General features: G+C 27.9%; 1 protein-coding gene across 1 annotated transcript in view; it reads right to left on the bottom strand.

The window, feature by feature from the left end:
* The window catches only part of unc80 (unc80, NALCN channel complex subunit), a 97,540-nt gene extending 71,247 nt beyond the window's left edge, over positions 1-26,293 (bottom strand). The window contains exons 1-16 of the mRNA XM_043046998.3: positions 26,051-26,293; positions 25,496-25,641; positions 22,311-22,359; positions 22,049-22,069; positions 21,886-21,965; positions 20,888-21,116; positions 17,136-17,361; positions 15,374-15,474; positions 14,784-14,885; positions 12,452-12,684; positions 11,645-12,341; positions 9,118-9,306; positions 7,335-7,606; positions 5,399-5,640; positions 3,399-3,589; positions 1,004-1,155 (exon numbers count right to left, since the gene is read on the bottom strand). Of these exons, the coding sequence (XP_042902932.2) occupies positions 1,004-1,155; positions 3,399-3,589; positions 5,399-5,640; positions 7,335-7,606; positions 9,118-9,306; positions 11,645-12,341; positions 12,452-12,684; positions 14,784-14,885; positions 15,374-15,474; positions 17,136-17,361; positions 20,888-21,116; positions 21,886-21,965; positions 22,049-22,069; positions 22,311-22,359; positions 25,496-25,578 (2,867 nt within the window). The 5' untranslated portion in view covers positions 25,579-25,641; positions 26,051-26,293. The remainder of the gene's footprint in view (positions 1-1,003; positions 1,156-3,398; positions 3,590-5,398; positions 5,641-7,334; positions 7,607-9,117; positions 9,307-11,644; positions 12,342-12,451; positions 12,685-14,783; positions 14,886-15,373; positions 15,475-17,135; positions 17,362-20,887; positions 21,117-21,885; positions 21,966-22,048; positions 22,070-22,310; positions 22,360-25,495; positions 25,642-26,050) is intronic.
* Between the last annotated feature and the right edge of the window lie 310 nt (positions 26,294-26,603).

A 26,603-nucleotide genomic window follows, 5' to 3' on the forward strand; every position in this document is an offset into this window, starting at 1 on the left:
ATGCAGTGGATATAGTCTTTGTTTAATAGAGCTAAGGCTGAGGTTGAACTCCCTGTGCTAAAAGTTTGGTATCTGGAAAGACTGCACTTTTTACGATCATTTCTTTGTGACTCAAAATTAACTCTAATGTTTCTAGTGTTTTATGCTTGATTCGGAGGCTGGGTGATAATGAGCACATCTGGCTACCAATCTAATTTGTAGTAGAGTATTATGCATATGGACTAGTATTGTCTTTGGATCATCGTTAAGGACGAATCTCAGATAATAGCCAGTAGCCCATTAGTGCAGCTCGAGCACGATGTTTCTAATTGGTTTAACGCACATAATTTCCCATTTGGTTTCACATCATTTAATATATGGCATAGATGGCTTGTCTAAATGGAAAGGCAACAGGTTTACATAGCACAAGGTTTCATTCACCTTGATCAATAAAGGATCCACACTTTCCATTAAGATTTCTTGATTATTACTTTATTTTGCATCTAGATGATCACTTCTTGCTCTGAGGAAAGTAGCCTTTAAAGCATATTGTTTGGCAGAAATCCACATGATACCTTATCCCGGCCTAAAATGCTATCTCAACTTTACTCCCCTCTCCAGCTTTAACTTAAATATATTTTCAATGCAAATCAAACATAATTCCAATTATTGAAAAAGTTATAAGTATTACACAAAATACAATAAATGCGGAGTATGAAGAGCGAGAATTGAAAAATATCACTAACTTAAGCAACGTTCTGCCACAGAACAAGGTGTCTATTTTAGGATCAAAGCTAGCAAAGGTAACGATAAAAAGTTAAAAGCTAACCACAAAGGAGAAATACAATAAAATAAGATTTTGGCCAAAAGATTTTCTGCAGAATAAAACATATTGCAAGAGATAATACCATAACATAGTTATCTTAGATACCATAATATAGTTAATGCACAAAATATTATAGAGTAAAAGGGTACATTAAATATAACTCTTATATAATATTTATAATTGTATAATTTATTTTACCTTACAATCCTGGTAGTAGCAATTGTACTTTTATTCTTTTTGTGGGGTCTTTCTGCACTATCTAGCAACCCACTCAGAGCCACTCTTCTAAACACACCTCCATGATATTCTCGAATGTATGCCATAAATTGTCTAATGTTTCGATATAACGACTATAAATTGGAAAGCAAAATACAAAAATCAGGAAAGAATAAAAAATGAGAAAATAAAGTGAAAATACCAACAAAAACATCAAAAAAATTATAAATGTAGTATATAAGTCATCCAGTCACAAAGTTCATTTGTTCTATCTATATATTTGTCTAGTTTACATAAAATAAACTCAGTTGCAAACCAAATAGACCGAGTCAGTGGCATACAGAAAATAATTTATGTTTTTTTTTTACAATAAAATTATTTTTATTCATAAACACAGAAACTAAAAATAGCTTCTGTATCAAAAATTATTTTCATGCAAACTAAAAAGAACAAAAATTGAATTATTGCTTACAAAGCAGTAAACTGGATGACACATATATTATATTATCAATACACAAGTTTAAAAAAATCTACATGTAATAAATATAAGTGAAACTTTTCTTTTCTTACCCCAATACTTTTTTTCTATTTTAGTCTTTTAAAAATGAACAAAGAAAAACAATTTGATTAATTACAGCGATTTAAAATGAAAAACGAAGATAAAATTTTAACTTGTTTTTTTCTGCAAAAATAAAAAATATTTAAAGGGGTAGAAAAACTTATTGTTGTAACACTTATAATTTTTTTTCTTCTATTAATAAATTTGAATTAAATGATTTTGACGTAGCACAATGGTAATTGAGACACAATGGCATAGTGATTAAAACACAATGTTACTGTAGAGCTAGGGTAATATCCGTAATGGTAGATTGAACCCTTCTCTGCTTCAGTTTGATAAAAATGCACTTGTTTGGGAAATAAAGTTAGCCAGTGTTTAATGCTGTAAGTGACATTGCCACTATCATGGGGTGGGTCTCGGAATCATAGAGCATTTCCATTAAACCCTTTGACAACAAGTGGCTGTTGCTGGAGTGCTTTTTCTTATAATACAGTTAAATCTCCTTAAATTATCCCTTAGAACAGCATCAACCACCAAATAATGGCCATATACTTATGAAACTGAACATCTTCAATGAGATTTAAACCTCAAAACAGCGCTTTTTGAACAAAGGCCACCTATTGTAAGCATGAATTTTGCTTCTGGGTATAACTTAATCAACTATTTTTTTTTTACTTTAGCTTGCAATAATTTTAATTGATAATAACTAGTGCTGTGAAGGCTCTGGGGATAAATTGTTTGCCTCCCAATGAGGTGACCCAGGTTTGGAATTCAGAATTGGACTCCTTGTGCAATGTCGGTTATGAAATAAAATAAAATTAATTATAACTAAATAAATTTTCTCAATTGTCATCACATTCCATTCCAATAACTGTTATAGGACAATTTTTGCACATGCGTATAGAAGGCGATCGTAAATACCACTTGGCAGTTCAATTCGGCCTAGAACAGATAACTTGCATCTTTTATGAATTTTATTCCTCCAGCATTCACGATTGGGCAGAAATTATTGATCAGTTTGTTTTTATTTTAGGCAACTTAAAGCAATGTATAAAAGCATGCACCTGACCCAATATTTTTTGACCAATTTAATTTTTTTTATTTTTAATTTAAGTTCTAAACAAGGGTTGAGATGCTTGAAGGAGAACTTTGGTAAATGAATAAGCAAAATATGAGTCGTTATCGCAAGTAAAGATTTTCTTGCTCTGATGTTATGGAGGGTAGTAAAAAAGCATGTGAAAATTAACGACATTACATCACTGTGGTAAAATGGAAATATTTAACATAAAAGTGATCATTATTTAATAAGTATTTTAGTAGAACGAATCTAATGTCTCAGTTTTCTTTAATTTTCAAATAATCAATTTGTTGATAACTCTGAATAGTGGCTATCTCTTAACATTAATCACTCAAGTACAATCTCACAATTGAACTTTGTTTGGACATTTCACCATAATTATTAATCAATTTTTAGGTTGAAACCATAATTCAAAATATGTTCCATTAAAGTTAATTAAAAATATGTTCCATAATAGAAAAGAACAGCCTATCACCATCATTTTTTATTTGCGGTATTTTGCAGTTGAAAATAGACTTTTAAATGTGACATGTTGATTCAATTACAACACAATTTTAATAAGTTTTACTGATGCAATCTTATATATAATAGTTCTTCCAAACTTTTTTACGAGTAAGTTACAAGTAGATTTTCAAGATATTCATTCTAACAAGTTAATAAGAAAGTATCACATAATAAAAAAAAATATATGACAAAAAACACATTTGAAATTTAATATAAAGAAAAGAAAATCTTCTTACTAAGTTTTCTTGACTTTTCAAATCTTTTCTAGCAACCACCAAGCGAGAAACTACAGCTTTAAAGGAATTTTGAATAACTAGACTTTCAGCATCTCTTGAAATTGGTTTTCCAAATCCAGCACCAAAATTATTAGCGTAAGAATGTCGGGAGTTGTTTTCTTGGCTACCGGATGTACTTGCTCTCTTTTGATCTAAAATTTAAAATATTAATACATAAATTTCAAAATTTCTAAAAATATTAAAAATTGCTATTGAAGTCAATACTAGAGCACATTTGTACACTTTTGGATGAGAGTCCCCGCCCCCAGCAGTGGCTTGAAGCCTATTCAGCGTCAGACCATTTTTTTTTAACCCAGCTGTATTAAATACAGTCTTCAAATTAATAAGAAAATGAAAGAAATTTTCAGTGGGGAAGAAGCATTGAGAGCATGTAAGACTTCATTTCAACTTGAGGGGTCACATAACCTGTGTAGTCCAGATGAAAAGATCAAAAGATGCAGCTGTCTGAATTATTTCACAAGAGCAGTATCGTTTTCTCTCCTTTCTTTTCAAAGTTAGGGCAAGGTGACAGGAGAAAGATTGATTCTTCAGTAGTGAAATAGTTTAACAATTTACTAGTTTTAAAAATGGTGTCAAGTTGCATAGTTTTTTTTCTTGTAATTTAAAGCAGAAATAGTTATTATTTCAAATTTAGAAAAAGAAGTATCCGGTTTGAAGAGAAGATAAAGTTTCAGGGCAAAAATGACTGTCCGCATCCGGTTATGCAAGTGTCCGCTTTGCAGAGAATGTACATAATGGTTTATTCATAGAAATTCACAAGGAATTAAAAATATGTCCATATTGAGAGGCATCTGTTTTGCAGGAGTGTCCATAACAGGAGCATCACTGTGTGTATATATGTATAAAAAGCTTCAAATAATCTTTTTATATTATTCCTTTTCTGAAAATTCTTTCCTTAATTTATTATTCTAATCGGAACACTTTCTCACACTTTTAAATTCACATCCTGTCCTTAAATCTATATTTGGCTCAAGCATGCATTAGTTAAAAGTAATACATTTTCCCCTTTACTCTTTGTGGGAATCGCACGACTATTTAAAAACCAATTATAATTACTAAGATGTCCATTTCCCCCTAAATCGAAGCATTTCATGGATTTTCTTTGCAAAATTTTCCCTAACATTTAAGCTGGAGCAAGATGAAATGGTGGCTCGTTCTCTCTCGTCAAACATCACAAAATGATTAAATAAAATAAATCCTGTGCCTGTTTGTTCTGCTTACACATACATGACTGCAAACCTTAGATATATATATACATGCTCTTTTTTGTTGATATAATCGTGTGGGTCTTTTATATTCTTAAACACTATCTTCATTTTTGATTAAGAATTACTTCAATTTATTTTTAATCAGTTTCTTTTCTATTTTGATTAAACATTAAAACATCCATCTGTGAGTTTATACGAAGTTAAAGAGTTGTGTAAGTTATTTCAAAGATTCCAAATGAGCTATTATTCAGATCACCAGGGGTGATTGTGAACCCAAGTCAAAATTCCGGAAAATTTCTTGAGTTAAAAAAATAAAACAGTTTAAATTGAAAAATTAGAAAAAATTTAAACAAGTTTTTTTCCCTTTTTTCAACATTTCTTAGTTTACTTAAAATATGTTTAAAATTTCACACATATCTATACCATTTACACATGCCTATGATGACCTGGCTCCCCCTTACAAGCAAATAAAATAAACTGTGTTTTCAAGTTCCACATTTTAAAATTTAATTTCTGGAAACTTCTGTAATCAATGATTTTTTGAAACGTCTGGACCATCGATCTCCGGAAACTTCCGGATCACTGTTAGCGAAAATTCCGGAAATCCGGTTTTTTCCGGAGCACAATCAGCCCTGGATTACTTTTTGTTATTAGAGTTCAGTGGTATAAAAGCAAATTGAGTGAAACAAATTAAATTGAGTAAATAAATCTTGAATGTGTATTAAAACATACTTAAGGGAGAAACTGGAGATCCTGACTCCATGCAGAATCCAACAAAACTGTGAAAAAAATCTATCACTTCAGTCAGAGGACGTGAATTTATTACTTCTCTTAGAAAACTTCTGAACTGTTGCTTATCTGCTTCAAATAGTCCATTAAATGCATTCAATATTTGCATGCGAAGTAACTCAGCAGTTGGTCGACTACGATGTCCTTCTTGACAGCTTAGTGGACAACCAAGATATTTGCAAATTCTGCAAGAAATTCCAGTTTTATTTAAATTTTTAGAAATAAAAAAAAAATTTGACAAAAATACAATTTGAGTTTAATAAATAAAGGCAAAATTTAATAAAACTAAAAATGAACAAAGCAAAAAACTTAAGTAAATATTGACATAATTATTAAGTATTTAAAGAATAGTAGAAAAAGGCTTAAACAATTGGCTATAAATAATTTTATAGTTAACAAAAAAATAATTTGTGAAATTTTACTCACTTGTCTATAATATATACCGTTAATTTGAAACTTTAGTTTCAAATCATATTATGTTTGTACAGTAGGGAACCGATTATCCGGAACGATCGGTATTCCAGATAACTGATTTTTCCGGTTTTCTGAATCGCTACAAAAGGCCGTTTTTTTTATTGTTAAACCCAACTAAAAAAAAATATTTGGAAATAATCTTAAAAAGAAGAAAAAAATATGAAGTAATACACTAATGATTATTTCCAAAATGATGGTAAGGTAAACATCTTTCAAAAAAGAAAGAAAAATCCTAAAATCTTAAGGGCAAAATAAAAAAAAAATGTTTTTAAAAATGGCGGGAAAATGTACCGAATTTCGTTCCGGTTTTTTGGTTTTACGGTTTTCTGATTTCCGAATAACGGGTTCTGTACTGTAATTAGTATTTATTTTGTAATTAATATTTATTCCTCCAAATAATATTAATTTAAAATTTTGGCCTCTTTTAAAAGAAAAAAAAATTAAGTTACATTTCAAAACATTATCCAATATAGATTAAACAAAAAAGAATAGATTTAAACAAAAAATTAGTTGCATATGACAAACTTTTATCTGAAAATATATTTTTGAAAATATGTATAGTTATCATACCCAAAGGAAGACACAAATATGCTACAAAGATAAATACAATGTAGAAAAATTCCTATTCATGAATTGAATACAGATTTAAAATTGTATTTAAATTTGAAAATTTGGTAAAAAAATTCAAAATATGACGACTGAAATTTGCTATGTGTTTATTATTTCTTTAATCCAATAAGAACAATAAAATTTATAAAAAGATCATTGTACTTTGTTAATAAACAGTCAGTAGCAAAAAAAAAAAAAAAAAAAAAAAAAAAAAAAAAAAAAAAAAAAAAATTTCATGATTGAAATTAGAAAACTATTCATTTTTGAAATAAGGATAGAATAACAAAGGCTAAACCAATCAAGGCGCTTTTTCCGGGCAAAAAATTTAGTGATAATTAAACATATACTTCATGAAGAATGAATAAAGAACCAGTGATTTAGCTAAAAATTGCTATATGTCCAAGGTAGTAATTCTCCTTTCTAAGTTTCCGAAATTTAATACTTTTTTAAAGAGTAAAGTTAATAATAATTACTTTATAAGATTAAAACATTGCAACAAGCATTTAATAATTTCTAAAAGCTTATGCATGTATGTTAGGTATTAAAGAAAAAATATTTATTTCTGGAATTTAATTTTCCACTCAAATGCTAAGGTTTACCCCAAAAAAAATATTGTATTTATTGAGAAGATAAAAGGAAATATAATTTAGTTTTCAAATAGTAAATATGGACTACCTACATATTATGTGAAGGATTATGACATGACATACATTTTTCCTATCTCTTTCATAGCTTATTTAGTGTCGTCTTGCAATAAAATAAATCAACAAATAGATAAAATAAATGCATATTTTACCTCCATAAACTGTCCATAAAAAGATGATGCAAAGTCAGCTCATCTTTTTTCTTATCAAAACTAGATTTAGACTTTTCTGATTGGTTCATAGTGCTTATGTCAGTTCCAGGAGTGCTTATCAACGCTTCCTCAGATTTGTCAATTTGATCACGTTCTTTTTCTGATTGTTTCGTAATTATACCAAAGGACAGTAAAAGATCAAGCAAATTAAGAGCTATTTCACACACACGAAGTGATAATGCGCTATCACCAAGCGTAACAGAATGAACAGCCTGAAATAAACAACAGCAAAAAATATTTAAAATAAATCTTACTATGCTCAAATTTATAATAATTTTAAAATTCAAAAATTCATAGAATCCTTATTTTTCAGTAAAAATTTTTATATGCTATACATATCAACAACCAGATTTATATAATTATGCAAACTATAAGTTTTTTTTCCTACTTATCAGTTAACTAGGTACCAGACAAAGCTTTGAAAAATGAACAGCTATTATCTAGGTAAAAAATCACCAGTACACATTGAATTGAACATTTGTCTTTTATATGAAAAAAATTTCATTCTTTCGTAAAAACACAATACTTTTCTTTTCATCATAAGGTAATAGCAAAATTGTGTAGTCTATTTCAGCATTTTATTTAATAAGCAGTTTTCTAAAATTCTTATTTTTTAAAAAGTTAAGCTTGTTAATTTTTTTAGTAACTACCCTCTGTCCTAATATTTTAAAAAATTGGCTACCATTTTATCACAAAGATTTTCATAAAATAAGATGTAACTTCTTCAATGCATTCGGGTTTATACAAATTTACTAGAGATGCGCACTTTCATTACTGACTACTTTGATGAGAATCTCACAAAATGTAAATCCATTTTTTTATGAAATGCATAAACAGTTTTAACTCATACAATTTTGTGAAGTTTCATGACAGAAAAAAACTGCTTCCATAAGATATAATTCATATAAGTTATTTTAACCCTTTATGCATAGTAGTCCTATTAATATTATTTCCATATAACAGTGATATAGGACAAAATATCCCACTCGAATCCCTACAATATGATTTTCCTCCTATCATTACTAGTTGACAACACATGATTATTTGAAGTTGAACACCAACTATCTAAGGAACTATTTAAGAGCGGAAATTTCATTTGAGAATGCCATTTTATGATTCTTCAATTCTCATCTCTCTACCTTGATTAATTTTCGTCTTTTTTTTCTTCTTTTATTGATTTGATAATATTTTTAACTAGTTATAAATAAAATTGCTTTTTTAAATGTTTAACTTTAGTTAAAACTTTATAATGTGTCATAAGTCTCAAATCAAAAAATTCATGAAAAATAAGTAAATATTGTTAAATATTAAAAAAATATTTGTCAAAGTGTAAAATAAACATTATTTAATGGGACAAAAGTTTCACACATTACCAATAATTTTTTTATTAATTTGGGAGTAAATAAAGGGTTAAACTAGTATTCATAAACTCAAGTTTCAACTGCAGTTTCAAAATAATTCATTTAAGTCCACTTTTCTTCATAAAATTTACTTTCATGTTGAACTGACTGGTTAAAAATTATAAAAATTTAACTTTGAATAACTTTTATGTTTGAACCTAAATGCTTTTCAGACAGTTCCCGCCAACTACTACAAATATAAATAACTAATATAAAATAATATACACAGCAATTTAATTTTAAAAATAAATAAATTTCATTTATTTCACACAACATTAATTTCTGAAATTAAATATGAACAAATGAAAACCATAAAAAAGCACCTTTAAGACAACTTCCAAGTTTATTTCGCCATCTGAAGTAATATAATAAGTAGACCCTGTTGCCTCACAACTGCTCTCTGAATCATATTTAATATTTGAGTCAGTTTGGCTTCGTGTTATTGTGAAATGTTGATTTGATGGATTAGGAGTTGCAGGAGGAGAACTATCATTTTGACCATTAACAGAATCCTGAAATTAACATTTATTGGTGTAATTAGTAACTCTAGAAAACATTTAATCAAATTATTTTATTTTTTAAAAAAAAATTGACAGTTTAAAATATATGATAAAAAATATACAAATATAATCATATTTTTTAAATACTGAGTTGTTAAGTTTTGAAAATAAGGAGACAGAAAAACTTTTCTTTACATCATTAAGTTTCAAACAAAAGAAGAAAAAAATCTGGATATAAATGTTAATACCACATTAAAATTATTTATTTGAGTTCGAATTGCATGCTTTCTATCTCATTTGTTACAGAGTGAAAATCATGTAACACATTCAAGAATTACGACAAAAAATATTTAAAAAAAAAAAAAACTGGCAAATACTCAATTGAATTTACAGTTTTGTGTAAATTGAGTCTGACCTTATATGATAAGAGGAATTCAAAGAGAGAGAGAGAGAGAGAGGGGAGGAAAAAAAATGGAGAGTTTACTTCAAAACTTTAAAATTATTTTATTGTGTTTTATATTTTAACTGCTTTAAATTTTTTTAAAACTAATTTTTTTAACAATTATATTTGAAATAATAAACTGATATTTGAAATAATAAACTGATTTGAAATAATAAACTGATTTGAGATAATAAACTGAGCTTCTTCAACTGTAATGAAAACTTACAAAACTAATTAAAATTATAAAAAATAACAAATTATTAATTTTAATCTTTTTTTAATTTGTTCTTGAGGATTTCTTTACACATTAAAACATTTCTAAGAATGTTATGTTTTTTCCCCCCCTCAAAAGAGATAAAAGTCTTACAATACGGTTAATTTCTGAGTAATTATGTGATTGAACGAGGTTCACTCACAACTCTGAATTGATTAAAAAATCAACAAAGAATATATTATTGCTCTTTGGGGTAGCGGTGACGATGTTGCTGAGATTGAGTCGAGACTCAACAACTCACTAGAAGCCCTGTCCAAGTACACAGATGAACTCAAATTGAGCTTCAACCCAACCAAATCGATAACCATCTTCTTCACTACTAATAAGCGACTTTATAAATATGAACCATCGTTGTTTCTATTTATTGAAACACCTCGAGAGAACTACACTCTTCATCAACGAAATCCCGATTTTTGCTCCGTCTATCGAAGCAAACTAATTGCAATCGACAGGGGACTAGAGAAAATCTTGAGTGAAGGGAGCCTTGGAAATACTTGGATACTATCTGACAGCCGTAGTTCAATTCAACACCTCAAAAATTGGGCCCCTCATTGGAGATAAAACCAGTTTTTCGATCTTACAAAAAGTAAAGCTCATTTCCCAGCAGCATGAGGCCCACTTTCAATGGATCCCGTCCCACATCGATATCCACGGCAACGAGTTGGCTGACACTCTCGCAAAGAAGGGACTAGACCATTCAGTCCCCTCCACCTCAGAGCTTACATACCTAGAAGTTTTCGCAAGGCAAAAGGCCCAGAACAAACAAAAGTGGCTGCTTCCACCTACTCACTACTGGTATAAAGCAAAAAGACCAGGACTCTCTCCATCTCTTCCTGGTGACAGGCAAACCAACACTTGCTTATCCCGACTGGCCAGTGGACACCTGAGTCTCACATTTTCTGTTAATCAAAAGATCTTTCCTCTTTGCCCTAAATGCCAACAAAACCAGGTATCACCTGAGCACATCTTAAACTGTTTAGGGCTGGACTGGAATGACATTCATTCCTCTCCCAGTCTGGTTTCGGATTTTCTTAATGTCAACGGATTTATTGATCTGCTCTGACCCCGTCAGACCAGATGGGAATTAGCAACAACAACAACAAAGAATATATTATCCCTGAAATATTAATAAATATAATACTTCAACTATAATTTTATAATAATTTATTATTTATAAGATATATATAATTGCTACATTTTATATATATATATATATCCCAACCATTTTATAAGTAGGTAGATATATACATAGCTAAACAACTTGGCTGACAGGAATTTTTCTAAGTTGTAGGAAATTTCCTTATTTTTTTTTTAATTTACCTAAAACTGCTAACTTTCTTAACCACCATCTAAGTTGGCAGTAAAGATGATTGTAATATCAACAAATGGGACTTAATAGACGGTTAATCAATTTGTTATTAAAAAGTAACTAAATCAGTTAAGAGAGGCTTCAACTTTTATTAGCAAAAGAGCAACCTAAGTTTAACTTTAAAAGAAAGGGGAAAAAATTGCTGAGATCAAATCAACAATAAAATACTTGCAACAAAAGTTTTTCCAAGAATTTAAAACACTAACACCTAATTCCTAACGTTATGTGACTGAAATTCAAATTATACTGAACAAAGGGATCTCACCTGATTCAGAAAAAACTGTACTGAAGCAACTGGAGAATGTTCTGTAACAGTAATTATTGGATTTGGTACACTGAATGTATGATAAGCTGGCATTTTTTTCACACCCAAAGATAGAGGTTGGTGTATGACACTCGTTGGAATCGAATCAAACTTATGCTCGCCATAATGATGTAAACTTGGCATACTGCGTCCCCTCACCATTTCTACTTTAATCATCTCTGCTGAATCCGTGTCTTCCGAATGCTTGTGGTCGAGCATTGCAAGAGCTGATTTAGGCCTTTGCATCTCCAAATGCTCTGATGAGAGGCAAGACTTAAATCCAGACCCATGGTATGGCTCTGATACTGATACTCCAGGCGCTTCAGGAGGTGAAGATGAATAGTTACCAGAAGCCCTGTCCAGGAGTTTTTCTTCCACAAATGACTTGAAGTCACTCACTTTCATTCTCTTTGACCTTTGCTTTTCTTGGGGGATGTCAAATGTAGTTTGGTGAAGTTCATGCATGCTGGTATGGTGACTAGGAGGCTGGTAGGAGTTGTCAACAGTGAATATATTTTCTAGACCTGATGGAGTGTACTCTTTCTTATTTTGTTCCGGAGACTGGTAAAGTGATATTTCAATTTCAGGAATGGGAAGGGAAAAACTTCGCTTACGAATGCAAGAAACGTCAGAAGATAACTCCTTGATCTCTTTCAATCTAATAAACATTAAAACTTTAGGTCCAACTATTAACATACTTAATAAAGTTGAAAAAATTAGAAACTTCAACAATAAATGCATAAAACAGAGGTTTTAAAGGAGTTTTACCTTTGAAATAGGTATTTAAGAGCCCAAAATATTCCTTCTTCCAACCATTGTGAAATAAATAAACAGCGTAAGACTGCCACATCTAGATATGTTGCCATTGCTATGTCAATTTTTTCTGTTTTTAATGGAGTACACTTGAGTGCAGATTCAAGAGCTGTTTCAGGCAATTTTACATCAGGTGTGTCGTGAATTGAAATATTCCCACAACTGCATTTAATGACATTGGAATCATCCTAAAAAATAGTTATAATAAAAATAAGAGTGATAATTGCTGCTCTAAATACCGTTAAAAAAAGAAGAAAAAAATCAGTTTGAACACAATCTAATATTTACAGAAGTATAGTATGTTTATTATGTATTTCTGTAAATAAACCCATAATTTTCAGAATGCTTTTAAGATAGTGAGCAGACTTGATTATGGATTAATCTACCTTACAAAAATGGCTTAAAATATTCACCAGAAATAAAATAACATAATTGCATAAATGAATCCGTAAATGACGCCCAGTCAATTGCAGGAGCGCAGGTCCCAGTTCTCCTGATACCTTAGTTTAATTGATTGTTTTCATTTTACATCCTTGCCTTTTGCTTTATTTATGAAATGAAGATGATTATGAGACATTCCTTACAAATGGATTTTTAATTTTAGAAAAAGTTTGAAAAAAAATCACATTTTACTCAATTTTGGATGGGTATATAATAGGAAACTTAAGGGATATTTTTGAAAAATGAAGTAGAAACAACCAACCGTAGTTATAATCAATTCACCATAACTCAAATCTGAGGGGAAGAAAAACTATGATCTAGCAGAAATTCGACTAACCATTAGTATACATTCGTTTGCTTTTTGGAGTATCATAAATTTGAATATTGTAATTAATAAATAGTTTATTGGTTTAATATAGAAATTTTAAGATAAAGAGTCAATATAGAGTAAAAAAAAACAAGATTATAAAATGTACAATTGCACCTTTAATTGAATTTCAAATCTTTGCATAATTTTGATAAGAGAGAAACTGACTGAACCAGTTCAAATGATTTATTCCACGAGTGTTCAGAAGATTGTCATCAAGTGACCAAGTGATTTTAAAACAATGTGACAGACATGATGTTTTGCTTGTGTTTGCTTGCTTTCACATTGCCATCTAAACATATTTATTTTCATTATTTACATTATGTTAATTATTTTCTCATGCACAGAGCTAGGGGAAATTGATTTTTAATAAAAATAAGTATGACTAAGTGAATAAAAAAAGCAAAGAATTTTAATTTATAAATTTTTATTTATATAATTAAAACTCAATAACAATAAGGACTTTTCAAATATAATCGATTTTATTTTCCCCCTTCCTTAGGTGCCGTTTATTCATCCCATCTGAAACCTCGACGATCTTTTGAGGGTCATAATTTACCCTCAAATTTTGAGGAACCTTAAAATTTGGAGGTCTTATTTAAGACTTTTATTATTATATATACATACCTGCCCTGCTGGGCAAGTTAAGATGAAAACTACTTGCTTGATTGAAATGTTCACATGCATGTTGGGCAATGCAGTTTATGCAACCTCATATGCACCCTAATATGCAACCTCATAATGTAAATATTTGTTTATAATCTCTTCTTATCCTGATCATATATATTCGATTTTTATGTAACTTATCTAGTGTATTGGGTAACTTTGTCCTCCATCAACTATTAATAATACAGTCACTTTGGAGATTATTTACAGTTCTTTCCCTTCAATTTACTAACTCCTATTATTTCAGTACCCTAAACAATTTAAACTTAGAATCTTTGCTTCCAATTGAGCAGTTAATGTCATCTTTGATTATACATGATGATCCTTACAAAAATGCAAAGTGTTTTTGAAGTTGTCTTGAGGAGTCAAGGTTGATTTAAGGTTTATTTGAAGTTGACTTCAAAAACAGTTTTAGAGATCAACCTCTCAAGGTGTATAATCAAGGAGTATGAAGTTGTTTTGTTCACACTTCAGGTTGTTGGAAATCTACTTTAGAGCAAGCAGCTTAAAGAGATTAATTTTTGATGTGTACAGGCTATTTTTTCTACACTTCAAGCGAATAAGTATACTTGAGGTGTAGATAATTTCATGAGGAGTAAATGAGATTGAAATAGAGGTTTATAAATTGTTATTTTGGGTGCAAAACATAACCCCATTTTCTACCTTAGGTGTATATTTTTACATCTGTCAACCTCAAAAACATCTTACTTTTTTTTGTAAAAGTAGATCTTTCACTATTCGTAACTTATAAACTGAAATTACTACATTTGAGGAAAAAAATGTAATGTGAAAAAAAATTAGAATATAACGTACCTTTAATTTTACAGCTGGAGTGGAGCATAACTCACAAAAAAAATCATCTTTCTTAGGCTCAAGTTCTTTAGGCGATGATTTGTCACTTTCTGTTTCTCCTTTCTGTATTTTAAAAGAACATATAACTATTCTTGAAAGCATAAAACATTTCACACACAGAAAAAGTGATATGCAAAATGCTTACATGATTCCCAATAAATTTTTTAAAAATTCTTTTCTAATATATCAATTTTGTAAAAGTTTTAAAAACATAATTTTTAAATTGCAAAAATTTTTAAATTCAATACAATGAATAGTATATCTTAAAAGTTAATTGTTTTTCTATAAAAAGTACTATTCATTTTTTTATTTAATTACTAGTTCTAGTACTTTTTGAAGCTGTATATTTATAAAAAGTTAAAACACATTGCTATTATTTTCTAGCAGTTACGGGGACTGGGTACCAGGTATTTGTAGACACTAGTTTACATGTATAAATAAAACCGGGAATAAATACAATAAAAGTTACTAAATTACGATGAAACTTTAAAAAGAGAACTACAAAAAAAAGAAAGAAAAAAGATTTCAAAAAATCTCAAAGAAAAGTTTACATTTTCAGATCCAGTTGATGCAGGACTTGTTACAGTAGGCCCAGTGTCACTACTATCAACAGATGTGGTGCATTGATCTTTACTCAAGCGTTTTGCAGCACCTGAAAATAAAAATAAGTTCAACTTAAGCCCATAAATTTTGATAGAAATAAATAAAACATCATGAGCATTGTTCAAATTCATAAATTAATATTTCACCATAAGAAATGAAATTCAAAGAGACTATAACATTTAAAAGCATAGAAAGTTTCCAATATCTTAAAAATACAGATGTTGCACAACATATGGCTATGTTTTTCTTAATCCCAAACTAAATATCAAGGTTTAATATTTTTTGCTAAGTGTGATGCTAAATAACAACTGAAAGGTAATAAAAATCAATTTTCACAAAGTTTGTGAACACCATTTATTTTTTTATGATAATATAGGTGGTTACATTTTATGCAAAAGATTTATCTTTGACGTAAAAACAATAAAAGAACAGAAAAATTAGTGACACCCACTTTAAAACTCTGGAACTTAGAGAAGAATGTAAATAAGCAATAAGTGTTTAGCACATTATTTAATAATCAAACTTGTAGCTATTATTAAATCAGATAGTGTACAGCATACAAAAAAGCAAATAACCTGAATAACTTTTCATCCAAATGACCAGATTTCAATTTGTTTATCATGGGCAGTATGCAATAATTTATTTTAAAACCAATCAATTGTTTACTAATATTAATATCAGGGTTCGTTGATTTAAATCATGATTTATATTAACTTATTTTTCAATAAAAAATCTTTGATTTAAAAAATGTATAAAGCATAGTAACATGAGATTATTTACATTTTTTTTATCAGTTTTATATTTTTAAAATTTATTGTAAATATATTGCAGTGCTATAAGCTTCAATTAACAAAATTATATAACTACCTGGTACCTTTTTCAATGAAATTTTAAAAATCTTATTATTCTTCAGAATGGAAATAAAGAAGAGTGAAATTTTACTGCATTTTTTTCTTTTTTTTTACTTCTGTAAAAAGTAAAAAAGATATTTTTGCAAAAATTGTAATAACAATGAAATTTCTACCAATTCTCAATTTTAAAACTGCAAATATATTTCTGAATCTTAAAGTACATACAATTTTAAAAGGAAATTACATTTAAAAAAAAACAGCTGTTTTAAGATAAATTTAAATTTTCCTTTCTCATAGAGTAATTTTTTTTTCAATTGGTGAACTAAGTTGTTCTGCAATGTAATATTTTATCAACCTGCCCTTAAAGTATAAGGCCTCACTATTTAATTGTTTTAAAAGGTTTATTTAAAAAAATTATTTTGTAATATTTGCTTATTTTAGGCTGTTTTTTAGTCATTTATAATGATATACCTTCATTTTCAATAATTTTGATTCTTGAAATTTTCATTTATTATGTATTACTACAAACAATTTTTAATGAATTGATATAGTTTCCAATATATTGTAATGATTTATCATAATAATATTTCAATTATAATTATAAAATGTAACCAATTGTAAAACAAAATTTTTCAAATTATTTTAAAAAAAAGTCACATATCCTGATTATTATAAATATGGCATATCTATGTTTAAATTAAAGCTATGATAGAATTTTAAAGTACAGATTACACCCACTTGGTACAAATTATTTATAAAGTTTAAACTCAATCTCCATTCAAAAAAGATTAAGAAATTGCTCACAATCATATTAAGTAGAAGTCAAAAACAGTACGATAAAACATGCATGTTTACATACCCCCACCAATAAAAACATCTCCAAATTTGGTGGCAGTTTGTTTTTCTCTTCTTCCTTTTAAAAATGTGCGCTTTGGGAGCACATGAGTAGTAAAACAAGCAACATTTGGGTGCCTATATTCCCAAAGAGATTCCCACAATTTTAAGCCATTTTCCAAACGGAAACTTGTCATAAAGTCTGAGTGTCTCAAAAAATCTCCTAATGGTGCAAACAAGTAAACAAAAACCTAGGATGAAAAAAAAGTTTATTAGAAAATCATCAAATACTGTTAATACTTATAAATTTAGAAGAAAAACCGAACAAATTGTTGAAATTTATAAATTTAAGAAAAAAATGCAGAATTGACCAATTAAAAATCAAAATTGATTCAATGAAATATTTGGTGGTATAAAATCTAGAAATGGATATGCAAAACTCTCATGTTATTACATACTCAGGTAATGAAATTAAATAGGGTTACATACAGAGTCTGGTATAAAAATAAAAGAAGTGAAAAATAAAATGAAATAAAAAAATCAGAGTGCCTAGGGTCACGAAATTTATAACTTATTTTCCTGAAGAAGATACATTAAATAAGACATGGGTTCCCAACTAAAAAGAATTCTACAAATAGGAAGAATTTCTCAATTTCAACAGAGAAATGATATCAAACTTCCTCATTAAATAAAAAATGAATGACTACAGCAGTTCAGATAATATTGAAAAATTCATTTAAAATATTATTATTATGGTGATCAAAAGCACTTGAAAAATTAATAGGAATTTTTTTTTTAATAATTATTTTTACCCCAAGCACAATATATAGAGGGAATATTCTGAAACGTCATATGAAATGCCTTATTCATTTATTGTTGAATGAAGAAATTTTAATAGACAATTTTAAAAAAAAAAACATCGTTAGTCTTTAGTAGCAACAAAAAAATTATGAATTAAATGTTTTAATTCGTAACTAAAGATCATAACAATCATATCAATTTAAGCAATTTCAATTATTTTTAACAGCATTTTTTATGCAATTCATAAATTTAAATATCATTTGCATTAACACTCTGAACATTAGTCTTAGCCTTGCACAAACTTTCAGATTCATCAGAAAACCAACTAATTACCTGATTGTTACCCATATTATCCCATGGGAAAAAGGGGCATAGAAAGAAAATTTCAGTATAAATATATCCTAAGGGCACAAGGCTTGGAAGATTTAAAATATAATATTCCATATATGAAGCTTTCTTTTAATTTTACTATTCATTTTTTTAGTATTATAAAACTGTTTTAACTAATACTTTGGGCAGATCTGTGGATTCGCGGCATCAAATGCACCAATCCACAGGTGCTACTTGCTAATGCTTTGTTAACATTGGGGATTATATCAATTTTACCTCTTGTTTGATAGTATGTAGCATGATGAAGTTGTTGGATGCATATTAGGATAAGTAATTAAATAACTTGCATTTCTCCCCAAGTTCAAGATAAACTTTTATAAATTTTTTATATAAATTATAATGGCTTCTACATTACAAATTAGAATAGAATATAAATACTGCCTTCATTTTGGATGAGTACTTTACAATTGTTAGACAATGGTGGCAACACTGTTTGCTGGTTAAAAGAACTTACTGAAAAACTGTTTTAAGTCATTTTGTCTTCAAATAAATCAGGAAACAAAACTGTACATTTTTTTTCTTTGGCTAGGCCCATTTTAAAAGAAATAACCATTATTGGCTAAGTGGGTTTCCTCAAAATTTTATGACAAAACAATTGAGATCATTTGAAAAACTATAAAACGTTACCAATTCACATAAGTTAAATGTAGGCTATATGTTATCAAAGTGCACTAATGTAATTTTGATAAAGATAAAAACACGAAATCTGCTCATCTAAAGAATACAGTAGTGCACAGAGAACCTATTGGGTGTTTTTAAATTTTCATGCTTGGATTAAAATTTGATAAAACTTTACATTTCATCAGAAGTACAAATTGAATACATTTTTCATGGTTTATAATACACTTTTGGATTATAATTATATTATTATTTGATTGCAATATTATGTCACCTGTTTTCATTATGATACCCCAAATATTTTTATTGCAATTTTTACTTTAAAAAAATTAATATTTTTAAGAAGTTTCAAAATTTTTAATAGGAAAAGTTATATTTATCACTAAATTATATTTAATAATATGTGCAATTAATAAATATAATGCTTTGCTTAATGATACCAAACAAAATATCTAGATTACATAGTCAAAGCAATAAATTATTGATAAATAGTTGCAGAAAATTAGCTTATATTTAAGACTAAAACTTTTTTCTCTGATCTCATTGAAAAACATCAATTTAGGTGCATCATTGACTTAATTTTTTTTAAACCGCTCAAAAATTGTAGGTTTTTGTGAAAAAACTCAAGTAGGAAGTTTTGTGGAAAAATTTAAAAATACAGACACAAACTGTGAGTATTAAATAAGTTTTTATTATTTATATACAGATTGCTTTATGTACATAGCCTGGACAGTGAGGCCCTTCTTTGATATTTCTGTAAAATGTATAGATTTCAAACTTTTGAATAGTTTTAAAACTTCTGGTGTCACAGCATTTCTTCAGAATACTGATTACTTACCCAGACATGTTAATTGAGCTTATTTCTAAGAAGTTGTTTTATCTTAATTAGTTGTTAACTATTTAGTAATAGTACATAAACATAAAAAAAAAAACTATTTTCATTAAAAAACTGTTGTGATTAAATTATTTTTGAAAATTTAATCTGAAAGCAGTTATTCTTATAATTTGAGATATGTAATGAGGGAATTATCTTCTAGAAATGATAATAGTAGTGCATAAGATACATAATCTGACCTAAAAGGATAAATTAATAAGGAAAATTTAAAAAGACCTAATCACAAAGCAAATAAAATTTTTAATTTAAGAATCAAGATTTCAATCAAGACAATCTTTGAAATTTAAGGTAAAGATAAATAATGCTAAAAATGTTACAGGGTGGGTAGCCAGATTTTTGAACAAAATATAAGCACCTTTTAAGCACTCAAAAAATATTTTTCATCACTTTACAAAAAACAGAATTAAGATCTGTGCAGTAATAAAAATTATTTTTTTCTATCATTCAAAGTTCTTAATTTATAAACATAAAACCAATAAAATTCAAAAACGTTTTCAAAAACTTTACATAATCATGATAGAACAACTAGTTTTTGATAAATATTGCAGTAAAAATTGCAAAAATCATGCATTTTTTGTAATTTAGAACTATAATCGACACGGCAAAGAAAAAATCTATTTTTAAAAGATAGAAAATTAAGCACTGTTTACAAATCCTGAATAAAAAAAAGCACCTTTAAGGGCCTTTTAAAAATGTAAATGAAAAATAAGCATCTTTAGGCACTTTTTAAAAAAGTTATGCACCCTGTGTTATACTTTCTTTACAACAATTATTTCATATTCTCCTCAAAAATGAAGAAATACTTCAAGTGGGAAAGGAATATGAAAACCAAAATTGTTCAGACACTGTATGTAACACCAGACAGATGACATCAGTGAATAAAAAGTGTATTTAAAGGAAAAAATTAACTTTATAACCATAGTAGTACTCAATATTTTAAGTTATTTCATTCAATAAATTACACAAAGTTTTTTTTCTGCCCTATAAGAAAATACTTGAAACAAAATAAATAAATAACAAAAAAAAAAAATAGTTCAATAGAATATACACATGAAATTAAAATTGTAATTTACCTGAATTGAAGAAATAGGGAATAGGTAATGACTAGGTGGATGATAAAAGCCTTGTTCTGCTTCTGCATCAGCACATTCCTCAATAGCATCTAATATTATCCATTGCAGCGTATACAGCAATTTAGTTTCAGCTGTACCAAGTTTATCAAGACATCTATCTTTACGTCGATAAAGAAGAGCAGCACAGCAATGCATTACATGGGGAAATGCAGCTTGAATTAATCGCCATCTAAAAATAAAATTTACAGTAATGTTGTTCTAGTGACATTACACTAAAAGGAAACTATATATACTTATATTTTTCAAAGCTTTGAATTCTTATAAGTAAACGTTTTTTGTTTTTTTAAGACTATTTTAAAGCAACTACAATAACTAAAAATTCTATGGCTCCATAAAATATTTTGTTTTTATTTGTTTTGTTTATATAGCTGTGATATGGAAGTCAATGGCAGTAATTTAGTACTTAATGATGTGATTTAATAACATTACTACTAATGAGCATAATTGGTGGGGGATATTGGGTACATAACCCCTGCAATAATTAGAAATCACAAAAAGTCCCTTTTAATACTTCAGACAAATAAAGAAAATTTTCATGAATTATTTAAATGCATCTTAGTATTAGAAATAGGCAAAAGATAAAAATAATTAACCTTTTTACAGATATTTAGTAGATTTAATAATTTTTTTTAAAAAAATTTAAAATTTAGAGAACTATTGATACTGTGCTTTAATTTTGTCCTCCTTAAAACTGGGACCCTTACACCGACGCTCACAGTATTACTTAATTACCGATAGAGACATTACTACTTTACAAATAAAAAATTTTTATTTTCAAAAATTATTTTCATATGGCATTCATATAGAAGTTTCTTTTTTTATAAGGTTATAAATTACATTAAGTAACAAATGATGAAAAAATTAAGGAAACAAGCTTCATTTAAAAAAAACATTTTACACAAATTTAAAAAAAAAAAAAAAAATCAAACTATACTAACCTACTAATACTTTTAATTGCTTGGGTGAGACTAGGTGAAAGACCGAACTGAATATTTTGCACAAGTACTTTTTCAAAGGACTGAAATGGAAATTATTAATTTTAAAATGTACATGTTTATCGATTTTATAATATAAACTTAAAAATATTTATAAAAAGCTTACTTTGCATGCTTCACGTTGCTCCTGAAAAAATTATAGCATAATCACTTATACAAATCATTTATACAAATACAAACATTTTGAGAAAACATGAGCGACAAAATGATAAAAATTACATTATAAATTTCAGAGGAAAAAAAAATCCAAAAAATACTGAAATAATTTTTTTTATGATTTAACATTTTAAGAATAAAATTAATAATGGGAATTAATAAATTATATTAAGCTCATTAATAAAAGTGCACTAAAAGTTCAAAGAACTTACCATACAAGATGCTTCATGAAGTTTTCCATATTTGGGTCGAATAAATGGACTAAATAAGAGGAATAACATATGTTTTAAGATATTAAACAATTTCCAAGTGAACATTAAAAATTGCAACAAAAAATATAAATGAAAGAAAAGATAGTTAGCAAGGTAAGAAACAATTACTTAATCTCACTATCATTTTAAAATTGTTAAAAATATAATAAGAAGTAATAAAAAATATAAAGCTTGCATCATTAAATAGAATGGACTCTTCAAGACTGAATAAAAGACATTTAAAGAATAGTCAAGAAATGTCTAGTACTATCATCTTTAATTTTAAACCTGTTCTCATCCTTCTTGTATTGTCCAATCATGTGCTAATGAACACTATTTCTGAGCACTTAAAACATGTCTACTATTTTTCACTTTAATTATGAATTAAATGAAGTTTTCATTAACAAAATTTTTTTTTTTACTTAAATTTTTCATAATATTAAAGAGAAACCTTGTGGCAGATTTTTTTCAAGCTTTCTATAAGAAACCTTACTAGCACTAATATCTTTCTGCAAGATACTTTTAATAATAACAAATACACATGTTACTAATTTAAAGAAATAAAAATGTTTACAAATATATGTATATAAATACAATTTTATTTCATTTGAATAGGATTTTCTAATTGAATATATATTCATTTTTATTCTAATATTTGAGCAATACTCTCGCCTTTGGTAAGGGGAAAAACATGCTAATTATTTTCCAAATCAATAATCATTATTTGCAATTCATTATCAGCAATTTGTAAATCATTATCTCATTAAAAAAAATCAAAATCGTAAAATCTGTAACAGTAACTACCGCAAAAAAGATCGACTACGAAATCAAGCGAATCAGCTGTTTCAAAAAGGAGATACTAAATGCTTATTTCATTTTCAGATTCAGTTGTCGCAACAAATATATTAAAAATATCTGATTTCAAAAACTAAACTGAAATCAATAGCAAAAACTGCTAAAAAATCTATAGAATCATTGCATGAATAATTAAATATTTAATTGCGAGATTCAAATCTCCCATTTTGCCCGAAATATATCAGGATGCTTAAAAACCAGGTGGAAATCAATGACAATAACTGCTAAAAATACAATCGAAACACTGCATGGATTTGTGATATTATCGGCATAAATTGAGGGCATCAGAAAGTGATTTAAAAGCGCCATTAAAATTTTACTTGCAGAATTTTAATTACTGAGAAAATTTATTAACGGAGAAAATTCATTCAATGCACATAAGTATATAATAATTTGATTTTTTTTAAACCCATAAAGCTTCAGTCTTTTTAAATTATAAAAAATATTAAAATAAAGCCTATATTTATTTAGTTTTTATTTTTGAGAAAATTAAAAACAATGTTTGCATTAGTTATTTTTTAAAAAAAATTCGTAATTAGTTAAAATTACAAATTTTTTTTAATAAAATAAAAAGTTAAGTAATGATTTGACGCTTTTTAATAGTTTAACAACAGTGCTTTTTTTAAAAAATTTCCCTTCAATATGTGTTTGTTTAAAAATGTATTATTTTTAAACTAACTATTATTTTTTTTAGCTTGATGTATTATTTTTAAATTGATAAATCTTTAGTCGATTGTATAGTCAAAACGAAAATAATAATAATAAATAAATAAAACAAGACATACATTTATTTCTATATTTATTAAGTACAGAATTTGAAAGATCTAATGATGTTTCAAACTTATTTTTATGATTATTAAGTACAGAATTTGACGAATTTGAAAGGTCTAACAATGTTTCAAAAGTATGATTTTTCCAACACATTTAACAAATGTTTTACTTAAATGAACATTTCTTTGATTTGATTTGTTTTTCACTTTCATTTTTTTTTAAATACATGTAAGTGAAATACTTTGTTACAGTTTTATTCCTATATTTAAACTAATAACCCTCAGGCCATTTTTAATTTTTAAAAAAAAATTAAAATAAGGTTTGTGCTTGCTTTTACTTTAAGTTGTCAGTCTTAAGTCAATCCATCTTTATTATTTTAATTTTAAAAATCAAGCAATGCTATTGATGTTATAGAAGCACTTTTTTTAGAATTAACATTTTGCTTGGTTATAGATTTATTATTGATTGATTTAGAGATTTTTGATCATATGATATATCGCCATGTCAAACAGAGGATATAAAATTTTATACATCACCTATATTAATTACAAAATATTAATAAAGAATACAGAAATTAAACATTTTAAAATTTTTTTATTTTATTTCCAATAACAAAGGAAAATGACAAACTCTTACAATATTAACAAAGAACATGAATAAAATCGAACACAATAAAAGAAAAAAGTCAATGTCCCATTAGCAGATGTCAAGTGCTCCAGAACCTCTTCATCTCAGAGCCCCCACACAGAGCTGTGCATCCTTACAAATGGTTCATGTCCATAATTTTGTCTATTCCACAAAGTAGCCAATTAGGACTCGGGAAAATGCCAATTCGGTGAAAGTGGTTCTATAGGCAGTCATGGCCTACCGCGAGACTGAATTCCACAACAGGGCTTATCTGAAATATTTTAGTCTAAGCTATTCCTCCAACTTCTTGAAGAAATACAAGAAGTGAGCAAGGCTTTCCTATTTTGTCTATTAGATTTTTATATTTCCTTTTTTAAAAAAAAGAGTGATTTTCAAATGAATTACATGAAAATGAGGTGGGACAAAGGATGAATAAAATATACAGATTAGCTGCAAGACTGAATCAATGCTTGCATAAAGTTTTTTAATTAAGATTTTGTGTTCACAGAAAGTTTTTCCTTTGATTTAACTCCGACAACACGTTTTAACTTTCAAGCTTGTAAATTTACAAATTTTATGGGGTTTTATATAAATTACTTTTTTAGTTTTATGCATTTTACTGGCTAGTTGTTACCAAAACTCAACAATTATTTTGCCAGTTCTATTAAGGAAATGCACTATTCCCTAAAATTTGACACTATGGCTAATGAAATAAGAACATAAAAATATTATTTAAGTGTTATTGAATGCCAAGTAAGTTAGATAGTAAACCTTAAGAAAAGGAAACTCTTAATAATTAAACTCTTTCAATTTTATTAAGAATATGTCAAACATTAACAAGATACCGTGAAATTTTCAGCTTTTCCCAGATATAGAACCTTTTCTATATTTACCTAGTCTGTCTCCATAAGAAATTCTGAATTGGTAGAGGAACAGACAAACCTTCTGGATCTTCATCGTACCTTCTTTTCGGCATCTTACAATCTGAATCGTAGTAGTTAAGAAATCAAATATTTATTACGGTTGACTGTCTCTGTGCCTATATGACATTAAAAAGAACAAAAAGTTATTATACCAAACAGCTGGAAAACAGACAGGGACTATAGTGTATAATCGGGGATCCATGGTTTGGTGATAATTTTCGGTCAGTTATGCTGAAATTCCATTTCTATTTACCTTAATATACTTTGCGGTCTTTGCTTTCAATGACGTCACCTTCGGGTTACCGGAATTTTTGTTTACGATTGGTTTTTAGTTTATTTACATATATATTCGCTTATTTACAAATCGCCAAAAATGAGAGGAGCCCCCGATTGTAAACTATTACCTGTACTGGCAGTATAACTTTTCAACCAAAGAGATAGACTATACTTATACATTGTCTAAAGCATAATCTATCAAAATATGGTAACTAAAGACAGAAAATTTCAAAATGAAAGCAAACGCACCAGCTAAGAATATATTTCCAAATGCGTCGAAAAATATGTGTAGTTAAATTATTTGAAAAAGACATTGTCTAAGAAAATAAGGCAGTTAAGACTGTGCAAGATATATGCTTCAAACATTTAGAACAAAATATTGGGTTGCTAATAAAAGGGTAGGTAAAAATTATCACTATTTTGACAGCTACGATCCTAATTGCAAGGTTTCATTTTGTAAATAAACTAGATGTTGCCAACATTAAAAAACCTAATATATTTATCAGCAGTGCGAAATATATTGCCAAAACATTCTAATGAAATTATACTTTGGCACCAAAACATTATTCACTCCATAAATAAAATTTTGAGAAGTCCTATTTAAAACTTTAAATTTAAGCTTATTATGAGAAAAAATTCTCTTTATTTTTCAAGAATGAGCTTGAATTAAAACTCAACTCAGACAAGGGAACTTTACATTGAAGTGAAAAATAAAGCATTTTTAGAAAAAAAAACGAAAAAAATCAAAGCTCATTTGATTAAACTCTAATCTTATGTTAAATTATGGTTAAAATCAAATCTG

The sequence above is a fragment of the Parasteatoda tepidariorum genome, chromosome 6 (genome assembly GCF_982258835.1).
Source record: "Parasteatoda tepidariorum strain Cologne lab strain chromosome 6, Ptep-v5.0, whole genome shotgun sequence".
Lineage (NCBI taxonomy): Eukaryota > Metazoa > Arthropoda > Arachnida > Araneae > Theridiidae > Parasteatoda > Parasteatoda tepidariorum.